The following is a 13983-nucleotide window of genomic DNA, read 5'->3' as shown; positions in this document are numbered from 1 at the left end:
CGCCTAGAAGGCCGATATTGTTCAAATCAGTTTGCATGAACGGCAAAGGTGGGTGTAAGATAGACAAGAAAACGACATGACCTCATTCGGAGGAACATGCAACAGGTCATTTTCTCACGGTGCGGACTCATGTCCTCGACCACGCCGTCATGGCCCTCGCTCTACAATCCTTCAATAGAAATCCTTCACATTGAACATCGCGAGCCAGTTCAACCCGGCGGTGCCTACATTTATCGTGCAAACGGTACGCCACTCGCTCCTCCTTGTATTCACATATTCACGACCCCCATTCAGATGTATTCCTTTTCACATTCTACTGGACTCTCATCTTCTACACTCTCATCTTTCTCTTCTGTGGATCTTACGCATTCTTCAACTATACCTACCTACCACGGCCTTTCAATACCCATTTCTCATCTGACCTGGATGAAGGCGAACTAATAGATCACGAACAACAACCCTCCTCATCATCTCAAAGTTACGCCTACGTCCCTTTACGCTTCTTACATTCCCCTCGCCCTCGGAACACATCTCGGAATACCCCAATAACACTCGTACCACGCGCTCAAAAGAAAAATGAGCGCCGTTCAAGAATCACATTCGCACTTCTCGTCCTTTTCACTTTCCTCTTTTTCGGACTTGCAGGAGCTGTCATCAATTCTGCCGTTTTGGGTTTTGTTGTCTTAGGGCTTTATCGTGCAGGCGACTTTAACATGTCCACGTAAGATGTTGCAAGAGTAATATCGACTTGGCTAAAATGTTACTTAGGTGGATTCCTTTTTTGTTGGCTGTCCTTCAGGTTTCTGTGGGGCTTCTAAGGTATGGCGCTGTCATCGTCGAAGGAGTCCTTTGATCATTAACCGCGTCTCAGTATATGGCCTTCGAAGATAGAAATTATATAAATGATCAACGACGTTCTTATGTTTTGTACGATAGTTCAAATATCCACATCCAAGAAATATAGATCTCCCGCACGATTACCCCACACAATCAACCCTGTAGATTCACTCAAAGCACACCGCGTCACATCCTCTACAAAACGAGGTGAGATGAGTTAAAACCATACCAAGCAAGGAATCAAAAACCTCACCTCTTAAATCCAACGAAGCTATCGTATACACCGGATAACTTTCAATCTCCCCATTCAAATCTCGATCTTCAAATACACTCGAATTTTCCCATACATGAATTTCTCTAACTGTACTTCCCCGAACCCGTTCAACCCACACTGCCCTTTTCGCATTCGATCCAATGGTAAATGTAGTAAGAAACCCTTTCGCGCTGAGATTCGTTGGTCGAAAGGCATTTGCGTGTTCGTTTATAGGTGTTGGAGAGGGTGTTATGAGTTCCGGAGTCAGTGGTAACCAGTGTTTATTCACGACGTGATCAGCTAGAGGATATATGTGCAATAGCGTCACATCAAAGATGGGTGGATGGGTTTCCCGTCTTTGAAATCGGATATCGTAATGAAAAAGCCCGGCCAACACGTCATTCGCAAATGCCTCAAACTTGATTTCCAGCTGACCATTGTCGAAAGTGATGGTCGGTGTAGAGTATTTGGCGTCTCGAAAAGTAACACTTCGGAAGATGCTTTCGGAAATCGGCGTAAGAGTGATTTTTGTTTCTGTACTTGCAAGAAGATCGTCCATGTTGTGGACTTCGATACAACGAGCTTTGAAAGCGAACATGTAACGATCAAAGACGCGAATTTCGACAGCTCCGTTCCACTGATTATGATAAGCCGGGTATTATGTTAAAGTAAGTAAAATGAAACGTGCCTCATCTTCGAGTTCATTTGAGAAAGAAGAAAGAACGAGAAGATCCCAGCGAGGACCTCGACGAGGATTCTCAGAGATATCGACAAGAATGATTTTACTTCCACGAGATAAAATAATGATGTTATCAACAATGCTGGTCGTTTGAGAGATTGCTGACGTCGATACTTGACCCCTCGCTATCAGTTGAAAGGATGCATTAGGTCTCAAGGCGACCTCATACACAGAACAAAATGCATGTCTATTCAGTATATGAGCATTGACTATGGAATCATAGAAGCAACGAAATGTACCGGGATGGCCCATTCAACAACACGATCAACTTTTGCCCATCATCTGAGACTTGCGCTGAACAAGTCACCCACACAGGTTGACTGATATCCTCAGTCTTGTCTATGAGCTCAGCACAGACTTTATACCGTGAATCGGAGTCCTGTGACTCAAACGCAGTATCCCAAAGGTGAAGCGAACCGTCCCCGTACACCAGCAGAAGCCAGCGGTCGAGAAACATCTCCAGCGCGATAAGCATTGTACCCATTGTCGGTTTTACTTTGAATGATTCTCGTCTTCGTCGTGGCCAGGCCTGTGCGACGCGATATGTAGACACAACGGCATTTTCGACTTCTGCAACGGGCGATGTGCCTGAAAAGGTGAACCATGGCGGCACGGGGTAGAGGAGACGCTGTTGGGCGAGATGAGAAGACCAGACGGTTCTGTCCTGGGCTACGTCGCGCAGCCGCCTACATGACTGAAAAGGATAAATGTGAGTCTACAACGTTGGTACGACGCGGGCAATACCTGCCGTATCCTTGCAATGTCAGTCAACTCGAGGAGGGCGACGATGCCGAGAAGGATTTCCGGGGGCAGGTCGATAAAGAGCATTGATGATCCGAGTTTGTGTTTGTTGACACCGCGAGCTAACTGACATTGTCCGGACATCATCAGCAGTCTCTTCCGTTCATCCGGTCGATGCACAGAAGGAACATTTATTCGCGCCCAATACAGTACGAGGAGCTCGCTCGCTCCTACCCACCACTGCTCGAGCAGTAAGTCCCTTATCCGCCACTTGACTCATCGCTCGCGGGGTTTATATTTTTTTCCCATCAGCCTCGTGCCCACCAACCCGCCTTCGCAGTGGAAGACGATAAACTTTCAGGACGAGCAAGCTCAGAGGTGTGTATCACATCTCCAAGAATTTTACACTTTTGATTGTCCTCTTTGGAATAGTGCAGATGTCTGACTCAGGCACTTCTCTATCGTGACTTTAAGCTTCAGCTTTCTCTCCCCAAAGATCGGCTCTGTCCTCCAGTACGTAATGCGATATCATGATCTTCGATCTCCTCTGATTACTGAGTAACTCTAGGTACCCAACAGGTTAAGTCGTCCTCCTTATCTCTATTCCACGATCCTTATTTTTCTCAGGTTGAACTATGTCCTCTGGATACAGGATATCATCCGAGCGCATCGATATCTGTTCAGAGAGGACATACGCACCATACGAGGAATAGACATGTGCGTACGCTGGCTAGTCCCTCGGCGTAAATTCACATCAGTACATCAAGAGGAACTGGTGCATCCGCGATTTATCCTTTGCTCGCCTGTAAATTGGAACCGTTGTGGTGCTTTATTGCAACCGGTGAGACTTCCTATCGTATCTTGACCGATACATCATATTGAGTTCATGTTATAGAAGTTGATAATTTGTCCTTTACATATGCGGAACGGAATATCCAGCTCAATAAAATGGAAGATCATATCCGCCTCATGCGTGCATCAATCGATGGACCCATTCTTTTTCCTCTCGAAGATTACATAGGACCCCCGTAATTATCCGTGTTTCACACTTCTCTATAGCCCACAAGTCGTTGACGATGTCGCCTCAGGTTCGACTTCGTCATGTGCAACCCGCCTTTCTACAGCAGCAGAACAGAAATCTCTCGATCAGCAGAAATGAAAGAGTTTCCTCCAAATAGTGTGAGCGATATTTTCTATTCAGTGAACATCATATTCATGTATTATACATCAGGTTTGTACTGGCGCAGATATAGAAATGATATATCCTCCAGGTGGAGAAGCCGCTTTCATAGGTCAGATGGTCGAAGAAAGTGAGCGGCATGGAAACAAATGCCGGTCCGTTTTATTGTATTTTCCAATTTTTCTCCGCTGGTTTTGATTTACTGGTATTCTTTATGAAGGTGGTATACTTCAATGATCGGTAAATTGGCGACTATCTCTGAAATTATTGTTATGTTGCGAAAACGTTCGGTAAGCATGGTTTCTTGATGTTTTAACCGAACACTATGATTTGACAATACCATCAGGTGCGTACGTATGCAATGACCGAGTTCGTTCAAGGTCAAACTCGTCGCTGGGCCGTCGCATGGTCATTTACAAATGAACATCTTCCCGATGTAAGTTTCTCTCCAATTCAAACTCAACACAATTCAACTTATCCGGATGCCAGTCATTAAGTCGACTACTCATCCACCCCAACAGCACTCTCCAATCTCTTCAACCAAATCGCAATACTTTAATTAATCACTTCCAAGTCTCCTTCACCACCATCGATGCTCAATTTCTCCAAACCTCTCTTATGGGCATTTGTGATTCAGCTCGTGTACAGGCCAGCGAACGTCCATTAATTCTTGACGAAGAAGAACGACCTCTGATACTGCAAAACACTTCCCATACACCACTCCTAACAACTTTTCGTTTACACCCTATCCTCATCCAAGCAGAAACAAATACTTGGTCTCGTAAAGAACGACGAAAACAGCAACAACAACAACAGCCACATCAGATTATCGGTGAACAACAACACAGTGACGGTTCAACAACACCTCAAACGCAACAACAACCACAACTCATATGTAGTTTGCAATGGTCATTCGACTTCACTGCTACACCCGCAAATGTGATTTTGGAGTCTCAATGGGTATTTGGGGACGATCGAAATATGTTCGAAGGGTTAGTTTCACATATAGTGAAAAAAATGGTGCAGGTTTTGGAACCGCATTCGACCCGACCTTGGGATCCTCCTCCTCCCACTGCCACAACTGGGAATCCAACTTTTGCCAGAGCAAGAAGGGATTGACCTCAAATATGGATTTGATTTGATTCATTTCATGTATTATTAAAATCGGGGGGGAAACGTCTGACTATAGTACGTCGACTGTATATATGTAACAAAAAAGAAAAAAATGCCATGTAATAATATTTACATACCCCCCCTTATTTTCGTTCTTTCTGCTGTCCATAAATTCTGTTTTTTTTTTCTCATCGTCGCGGTAGTTTCTTTCGCTTTCGTTCTACAATCAATAGTGATAGGATTATATCGTCGAAAAACTGTTGACCGGAAGGTTGAACAGTCATATGAGCTATTTTGTGTGGGTTGGACGGTGAGCGTAGGACATATGGAAAGAATTGAGCTATGATAGGGTACCGCTTGTTCTTGCTTGGTGATTGTGCAGGAACGTGTTGACACTGGATTGATAAGTTGTTTCATTGGAGTATTTTTGGAAGGGTAATTGACGCGTACTGTCCAATTTTTGTCCCATTTCCACACCAAAAGCTCTGCTCCGCCACGCATTTTCCAGTGATACTACGTTGTTGTCTGCCTTTAGTTGACTATTAAAAGCGAGGTAAACAATAACGAACCTCATCTTTCTTCACGACAATCAACTTTGTAAATATACGATTCTCAATATTTTTGTAAAAGACAGTTTCTTCAAAAGCGGAACAATCCTGTTTCGTCCTTTATTCCCCTCATGCTTTAGCAAATGTGATTTCTCGGGATGTAGGGAACTTACGTGAAATCTCCAACGAGACGACCATCGGAAGTTCCGCCTTTTTTTATGGTTGTGATGAAGAAACTGGGGTCAAAGAGATCATGGGTTACTCGGATATGATATACTGCATGTGAATTTGACGTGGCTGTAGATGGGACTAGAATCATTGTTTCACTGTCTCCCTCCACTGGCGTAAAGGTATAAGTCATAGGATAGGTCGGTACTTGATCTTCGACATGAGAGCTATCCATTTTCGTAACATTAACAGGAAAAACGTAAACGTAAAAGATAGGGCAACTCACTCTGGCAGTGGATGTTCTTCAATAGCTGGCGCTGCACCTAACGCCATTGATGGTTGACTGAACATCGAAACCCTCCTCGAATTCGAATCATGGTCACCAATGGTAGCATGGGCTAGAGAGACAGTCGAAGTCGTATGACTATGCGTACCCTCACTAGCAAACGACGGCGGTGGTGGTGGTAGAGGATGTTCTCTTATCGTAGATAAAGTAGATGTAGAGGCGCTTGCAAGTGAGGGAGGTGGTGCGACTGGAGTGGGTGCAGCACCAGCGATGTACACAACGTCATCGTCTTCATCAAAACTTGGCGTCCATCGTAAAACCAATGGTTCTGGTATATTGGGTATCTGGGATGCAGAGGCCGAATGACTTTTGATCCACCGATAAATTAGAACTCTATGTTGGGCAGAGAGTTGTATAGTTAACACTTACACTGATTCAGGCATTATATGTTTTCTAAAACAACGCGGCACTGCTCGATACTCCTGGGACTAGGAAACTGCGAAGGACGTAGTCTGAGAGAAAAGAACGGCCTGTTGGCAGAGAAGGTGGGGTTCCCATTGAAGATAGTGCTTCAATATAAAAATAGCCATGTTTGTAGACCGTTAATTACATCATCTACATTTACTAGGGGTCCCTCCAGTGTTACTCAGGGCCTCCGTCCTCCATGAATGTTAGCACTACCTCCAAATTTCCCGGACCCTTATTCGAGTACTGCCAATGACCGATGAGGCGCTCTTCTAACTCCCGACTGCTACTACAACATGAGGCTCCTACACAAAATATACGATGCCGACTTACAATTCTGCATTTCGTAGTATGTGACCGTATATTCGACTCAGATTCGAAGGCATTATTCAAGTTCTGATTTAAGCGACTATAGAGCGATGGTTGATATGCAGTCCTTTAATTCAATAACTTGTTTTTGGGACGCTGGGATATGCTAGCGTGTCGACGGCAGAACTCAACAGAACTTCCGAACTCTGAATCACTATCACTGGGAACCTTTTTGCCGGACTGTGTTACCCGAGGCGAATCAGAACGAACACAAAGTTTCAGCATCGGCTTGGCTTTGAAAAAAATCCGACTAGTGCCAGGTGTCGTGGCCAAGCGACTCGGCCAAGTACTGGAGGCAAAGTCGCTTTTTCGGGTTAGAGCCAATGCCATCTTTCGGAAGTCATGGAAAAAGTCTCTACCAACGCTTCATTATCTAATGAACGTTTTCTGCAACTGTCGAACTCAAAGCACTCAGCGTATAAAACGAGAAGTAAATTGCCTGAATGTTCGAGTCGGAGTTACCGGACAATATGCGGGCCCATAACAGCAACGCTGAGTCTGGAAAGCATCTGGACGACAGATATAATTTAGCAGAGGTAAGATTCTGGGTTGAGCAGCACTCTGTTCCGTCTCCCAGCCCGCATGAACCACATGAGATGGAAATTGGAAGGGGTGATGGATGTTTCGGAATAATGGCCTGAAGTTGATGATATAACTTGGTATCACTGAATTCAATCCCCGCATACTATTGAATCAGCAGTTCTCTCCCAGTGCCATGTCGTTCGATGGATCCTCCTTGTCCTCTCGTTCTCAAATGGCCTGGGTTCATCAAACGAACTTCATATTCTCAATGCCCTTCAATCCAGGCCTCGGAAATTGCCTTCTGAACTGCCGTCCATCATCTTTCAGCACGCCTGTCCTACTCCCGATATTTTCGATGAGAAACACACCCAAACACCGAAACCCTTCCATCTAATCCTGCGCTTGGTGTCAATTTTATGGTAACGACGTATCAGAGTCGACACCTCAATTATGGTCCTCCGTCTTCCTGCCGAAAATTTGCGCCGAAAATGTTGATATCAGAGCACAATATCTGAAGCTTTGCCTGGACAAATCGGGCGACTTACCTCTCACCTTGTTTCTTCAATTTGGCCTAGAGTTATGGGAGGCTGGGTACTTTATTTCTTCCTTAGTCGATGCCACTTTAGAGCGCAGTACGCACCGGATCCGAGCTCTTCGACTCTTGCGACCTCCTCGTATCTGACTGGAAATTTTAATTCTAAAAATGTCCCGACTTGCTACGATACACTTTTGCAGTCCTCTTTCGCCACCAGCAAGTCGTGATGAGCACCTTTTCCTTCCAAGACTGCCCATATCAATCGAATTCACCTTCAATTTCCTCGTCTCGTCGACTTGCGCCTCGAGGCCACGATGTCATCAGTCACACACATGGATTTAAATAAATGTCCCATTGACTTTGTCATGGAATTTCTTCTTAGGTGCCCCAACTTGATTGAATTCCATAGTCGGTCTCCCTTTTTTCCGTCCCAATTCCAAGTTCCCCGTAGAATACTCAAAACCCCCCTCGTACTCAGCCATCTTTCTTCAGCGTTTACCTGGTCCACCAACATAATAGTTCTTCGCGACTGGGGGTGGTATACCGTGCTATACGAGCACATCCATTTCCCATCCCTAACAAGGTTCATTTGGGCGCCCGGTCATCTTCGGTGGGAGGATCACGCTGCACTAGCGTTCCTATCAAGATTTCCGAAATCGGTTACTACTCTCCAGTTTGGAGAAGTTTATTCCGATATCGGTGGAGCGACATTCAGTCATTCTCTCCCGCTGGCTAATATCACTCAACTTCGGCTTTTTCATTGTAACTACTGTTCCGTGGTGCAAGCCTTCTCTATTCTCTCAAAAGGGACAGACGAAAGTAACATTTTTTCCCCTAAACTCACATCTCTTGTGATCAATTACCTGGTGATTGAGGGGACGGCAACACTGGGGGTAAACTTTGGTCCAGAAATTGGGAACAAACTAGCGCACATGTTGCGGAGCAGGATTGGATTGATAGATCAGTTCACTCTGATAACGGAAACAGTTTACCTGACGCAACGTTGGAATAATGAAATATGGCAAGCTCTCAGAGAAGTCAAGCGAGATGGACTCGATCTGGATATCATCGAACATGGACATCCTATAGTGATTGACTGAAAGGAAAATCTGGTGATGATTGGTTATTTTTGCTGATATGTACGTCCTACTCTGATCTGCTCGGACAAATAGCTCTCCAGACCAGCCTACCACGCTTCTGTTTACTTCGACTGATGAACCATTTGTAGAATTTCAACTCGTCGATCCAGATGATGGAACGGTGTCGGAGTGGACATACTGGCTTGTGTATGAGATTTCGAAGCAGGAACAGAGAAAATTTGGGAGCGCCGTATATGACTGGATGTCCTCATTGTAACTCAAAGGCCATTCTTCTTATCTTGGAATGTTTTTATCTCCGCTTCTGATGCACTGGCCAGCAAGGAAGGACATGCGCTTGGTAGGCAGAGAGCGGGAAATGGCTGCTGAGCTGTATATGGCACACCGACGGCACACTCGGCTTACTCGGCGGGTTTGTCAATAACAATGCACTTCCGCGGCATGTTTCCGCGGCATCGGGTACAGCCGAAAATGTCAAAAATCCACGTTGACTTGCTAGTGGTGAACTTGGTGAACCTCCCCATTACTGAGCAGAATGACCTCTTGATGTCCCCGTCTAGAATGCAGTGACTTCAGTCAGAGCTTACTGCTAGGACGATCCACCAGCCTATTAAGCTGTGCAAAGTAGGAGATGCCTCGTGTCGAGCTATTCTAAAGCTGGAAGTTCGGCGTCTTTGAACACGTTATCTGTTATCTTCCTATCCACCGTGTCCAATGCCCAAACTTCCATTGCATCTACCTGGGTTTATGCACTTCGGACGTTCACGTTCACCAAAGCCAAAAAGGGACTCGAGTAATGCAATTGACATCTCTCCATCTTCTCATTCCTCCTCGCCAGTTGGTGCGTCGCAGCAAGGTATGATGGTTTCTCGATTGTATCCTGATCTGATACTCATTATTGATTAGTTCAAGGCGGTTCTACTCAAAACATTTCCGATGGTTCTGCTGGCCAACTCACCCACGACCCCCAACCGGTCATTTCGCTAGTTAAACCATATACGACAGGTTTGCAACTGCCCTCGCCTTTTCCACAACCGACCGTGAGATTCACTGATTAACCTTGTTAACGGAGTCACTGAAACGTTCCTAGCCGCCTCCACGTCAACATTCACCACAGTCGCAGAACGAAAATCCAGGCGCGCTCAATGTCGTTCAGAACACTTATGAATCAAGAAACGTGTCTGTTGAAGGCAACATGAACCAAGGTATGAAACGTGTCCATCGCATACCTTCATGTCATATTAATATCGCCCATTTCTACCAGTCAGTTACAATTATGCAAACACTATTGTTAACGCCTCGAATAAGTGTAAGAGTTATTTCCATTGCCACTTGCTTTTACCGACGCTGCCTAGTCATGGCAGAGCTCCTGGAGAAAACGATACCTGGGGCAGCCTTCGATTCTTCCGCTCGTGATCCACCTCCACGATGTCATCCTGGCACCCGCTTAGCCATTCTAGCACGGTGCATAGAGTTCATAGCCAATGCGGTTGGGGAAAAAAAGATGCGTTGGGTGGTTGGTGCGGCCGGAGTCGGGAAGTCGGCCATCATGCAGAACGTCGCCGAGTCTCCTCTTCCTTCCGTGTCTAAGCGTGTTTCAATTTTCTTTTCTATCAACGGACGCAATGATGGAATCAAAGCCATTATAACGATTGCCTATCAGCTCGCCGCCAAGTGTGAGCCTTATCGTCAATTCATCGAGCACGAGATTACTCGTGAACCTTCCCTTCTTCAATCGTCGGTGTCAGTACAATTCGAGAAGTTTGTTGTTGAACCCATGATACGCCGCCCCCTATTAAATCCTCTCGATCGCGTCTTGATCATCATTGACGGCCTCGATGAATGTGACAAGTCTCATACTCAGCGAGAGCTTCTCCGGCTCATCTCTGATGCCTGCTCCACATATCCATCCTCGCCCATTGTATGGATAATTGCCAGTCGCCCGGAGCCTCATATCACGTCCTTTTTCGCTCAAGACCGTGTCAAAGCAGTCTACGAGAAGGAGGAAATTCTGGTTGACTCCTACGAAGCTCGCAGTGACGCCGAAAAATTTCTTCGTAATGAATTGACGAAGATCCAAAATGAATTTTCTCTCCATCCCCGGTGGCTTCCAGAGCGAGATTTATGGAAACTGGCTAATGCTTCGGGTGGGCTATTTGTATTTGCCGATACGGTCATCAAATATATTGGTGATCCATTGTATGGAAACCCGACAGCACAGCTCAATGATGTGCTCAAGGTCATCGATGTTCACCCACTGCGTAATGTTTCCCAAGAGAAAAACCCGATGGCACGACTTGATGCGTTGTATGCGCAGATCCTATCCAAAGTTCCGGGAGAAATCATGATAAACACGCGAAAAATCTTGTTGGCTTTGATTCTGGCTTCACGAAAGGGACGGCGTCTTCGAATAGCCAGCTTCCTCGTGCTTTGTAACTGGTTGGGTATGACGAGCGACGATGCTTATGCTGCCACTCGTCATCTTCTCTCTGTTTTAGATGTTCCTGAACGCGACAAAGCTCATAAGTCAATGATCCGCTGTTTTCATAAATCATTCATCGACTACATATCTGACTCCACCCGGTCCGGGTTTTCCTCCAATATCGAACTTGAAGCTTACGAACTCGAATTTCATTGTACCTTCAGGGTTTTCAAGGAGGCTTCCAGTGGCATTGATCTGAATGTTCGGGATATGGATTATACCATTCATGATTCCAACTTCTCCGAGATAGGAGAACTAGCGCGTGGGCCTGGCACTGGGGACAATATCTCGCTTACTTGGTCCGTCGATGAAGAAATCGACCGGACTGATAACGGAACGAGGTTGGTTATGTATAAATTGGCTATCTCGAATGTTGTAGAGGGAGTCAGAGAAGGAGACCCGGCCTTCTGTACTGAATTATGCATTCGGCTTCTAACAACTCGATGGCGCCGTTATAATCGGAATCAATTTCCATTCCGAGAGTTGCAAAAATTGGTGTTTGAAAGTTTCTTCTTCTACTCTTCACATGGTTGCGATGCTGAAGCGATGCATTAGGAGACATCACAAAGTCATGAGTACATGAAAAACGGTATACTCACCCAGATACCCGTCAAGGTGCTTCATTTTCACTCTATCATTGGAAGGGACATCAGAATGCAGTTCCGTTGTCCCGCTACAAGAACGACCTATCTATCTGATCCGTGGGACCAAAATTGCAACGTGAGTCAAATATTTGTGTCTGCGAGAACCCCGACAAATCAGTGCCGTGCAGCATAACCGAGCAGGGAAGTGGGGAGAAGGCATGGATGAGGACTGGACAACCGAATTTGAGACTGGAGTTTATTCTTCCGCGTGTAACTCTTGCATTCTACGGTTCAAGGAACAACTAGAAAATTGGAAAATACGATCTCCGGACCACCTTGTCACGGTTCTCTTTACTTCGACCGGAAATCTTTTTGTAGAGTTTCAATTTGTCGATCCAGGTGACGGCGTATCGGAGTGGACATACTGGTTCCTGTATCATCTTTCGGAGGGGGATCGTAGGCAATTAGGAAGTTCCGTGTAATATTTGTTACTACTAATATCAAACTGCATCACGCATAGTGGATTTTTTGACGCTGGTTCCATATTTTCAGTAATATAAGTATGTCTTTCTGCTATGCGAGCAAAGTACCGCATACTTATGAATTGATTGAACACATGGCCCCGAGAGCCCTTGTTGAACTAGGCAGTAACGTATTAAATTCCGTTTGCACAATCCCCAATAATGCCAACTCCGCATGGCTGTACAAAGTAAAATTCAGTTGTGGTGTGAGGCTCGTGTCGTACTTTTCGTCAATAGGCTGGACGGTTGGGTGTCCTTTGTTTGATACGTTGCCTTCATTCTCCTCCACTATCTTTCAATCCCCAACCTTCGCTGGACCCCTCTAAGTTGAACGTTGAACCCTCAAAACAGCGACATTCAAAGATCTTCGTTTTCTTGGGGCCTATCAACAGAGTTAAACTCATATACCAATTCTAGCCTTCAGACTCGGAGAATCCGATTCATTGTTTTTCTTATGATCGTACTACTATGTACAAGCGAAATTGTCTCCTCGGCTAACAATCCATCAAACACCTTGAAGAAATTCAAAAAGCTGTTTGTTGTTAGCCGGGTATCCGACACTAATGATGTCACTGGCGGCGTATTCTACTATGTTTCAATGCCCAAATCCTCGCTGGATCCCTCTTAAGTTGAACGTTGAACCCTCAAAACAGCGTCACTCAATCTTCATTTTCTTGTTATCAACAGAGTTAAACTCATCATATACCGATTCTAGTCAGACTCAAAGAATACAATTCATCTGATCGTACCGGCGAAATGGTCTCCTCGGCTAACGACCCATCAAAGAAATCCAGAGAGGTAAAAAAGGCTGGTGCTATTAGCCGGGGGTATCCCACCAATGATGTCACTAGCGTCACTGGCGCAATTCAAAATACCAAACCGCTTCGAACCTCCCAACCCCACACCATCCACAACAACCGGAGATAACTACATCATACTCAACAATGGCGTATAGTAAAGTAGCTCCAAGGGACAAGCGAAGCCTTAATGATCACGCGAATGCACTTCGAGAAAAAGAGATTTTTATATTATTATTTTTGTTCGATAACGTCTCATCCAACAAGTACTTCGTAAAAAAGAAAAAACCCAAGAATAGCTACACACAACATGCGAGTTCAAAAAAGAGAAGAAAAAGATAGAAAGAAGAAGAAAAAAAAGATTCAAAGCACAAGAAAACAGCAAGTACGCGTGAAACAGGAAATAAAGCTAGAAAAGAAAAGAAAGAAAGAAAAGAAAACTATGCTCGCATCTAATAAAAAAAAAACATCGGTTTCTATTGTATGAACCCAACATTAACATGAACTTTTTTGTCAAAAATAAAACCGTTCAGAATTGTATGATGAAAAAAAAGGTCGTGCATGTCTTGAAAACAGTAGGAGAGTGAGACAGAGAAAGAAAGCGATAGTAGAAATGCAATGCAGTTTTGAAAAGATTCGGGGTGCGTGGAGGTGATGCGATGCAAAAAAAATTTCAATGGTTGATACTTGTCCGTCGTGTCGGCGTGAATGATGGTTGCGGAGGAGGCAAAAAAATTGTCTAGTAA

At 45.0% G+C, this 13983-nt stretch overlaps 5 protein-coding genes across 5 annotated transcripts; 3 read left to right on the top strand and 2 right to left on the bottom strand.

Annotated features, from left to right (window-relative positions):
- The first annotated feature begins 125 nt into the window (after positions 1–125).
- AGABI2DRAFT_223401 (hypothetical protein) lies at positions 126–977 on the top strand. The gene is made up of 4 exons (XM_006462087.1): positions 126–244; positions 295–721; positions 769–819; positions 872–977. The coding sequence occupies exons 1-4, from the start codon at positions 130–132 to the stop codon at positions 900–902; spliced, it is 624 nt and encodes a 207-aa protein (XP_006462150.1). The 5' UTR covers positions 126–129; the 3' UTR covers positions 903–977.
- Positions 938–2657, bottom strand: AGABI2DRAFT_119013 (hypothetical protein; the record flags this gene model as incomplete). The annotated part of the gene is made up of 5 exons (XM_006462086.1): positions 938–1032; positions 1091–1727; positions 1815–2016; positions 2069–2523; positions 2574–2657. The coding sequence occupies 5 exons, from the start codon at positions 2655–2657 to the stop codon at positions 938–940; spliced, it is 1473 nt and encodes a 490-aa protein (XP_006462149.1).
- An 87-nt stretch (positions 2658–2744) lies between these two features.
- Positions 2745–3884, top strand: AGABI2DRAFT_71717 (hypothetical protein; the record flags this gene model as incomplete). Its single annotated transcript, XM_006462085.1, is given in 8 exon segments — positions 2745–2821; positions 2938–2986; positions 3003–3083; positions 3139–3149; positions 3198–3287; positions 3338–3411; positions 3466–3598; positions 3659–3884. 8 exon segments carry the CDS (start codon positions 2745–2747, stop codon positions 3882–3884), a joined length of 741 nt encoding a protein of 246 aa, XP_006462148.1.
- Positions 3885–5051: 1167 nt separating this feature from the next.
- On the bottom strand, positions 5052–6308 carry AGABI2DRAFT_119011 (hypothetical protein; the record flags this gene model as incomplete). The annotated part of the gene is made up of 6 exons (XM_006462084.1): positions 5052–5258; positions 5314–5376; positions 5433–5529; positions 5585–5806; positions 5866–6231; positions 6295–6308. 6 exons carry the CDS (start codon positions 6306–6308, stop codon positions 5052–5054), a joined length of 969 nt encoding a protein of 322 aa, XP_006462147.1.
- A 3259-nt stretch (positions 6309–9567) lies between these two features.
- Positions 9568–11890, top strand: AGABI2DRAFT_119010 (hypothetical protein; the record flags this gene model as incomplete). Its single annotated transcript, XM_006462083.1, has 5 exons — positions 9568–9709; positions 9760–9893; positions 9944–10058; positions 10118–10162; positions 10209–11890. 5 exons carry the CDS (start codon positions 9568–9570, stop codon positions 11888–11890), a joined length of 2118 nt encoding a protein of 705 aa, XP_006462146.1.
- Positions 11891–13983: the final 2093 nt, after the last annotated feature.

Source organism: Agaricus bisporus (genome assembly GCF_000300575.1).
Source record: "Agaricus bisporus var. bisporus H97 unplaced genomic scaffold AGABI2scaffold_6, whole genome shotgun sequence".
Taxonomy (NCBI): Eukaryota; Fungi; Basidiomycota; class Agaricomycetes; order Agaricales; family Agaricaceae; genus Agaricus; species Agaricus bisporus.
The sequence above is the reverse complement of the archived record's forward strand: the minus strand, read 5'-3'. Positions and strand labels throughout refer to the sequence as shown.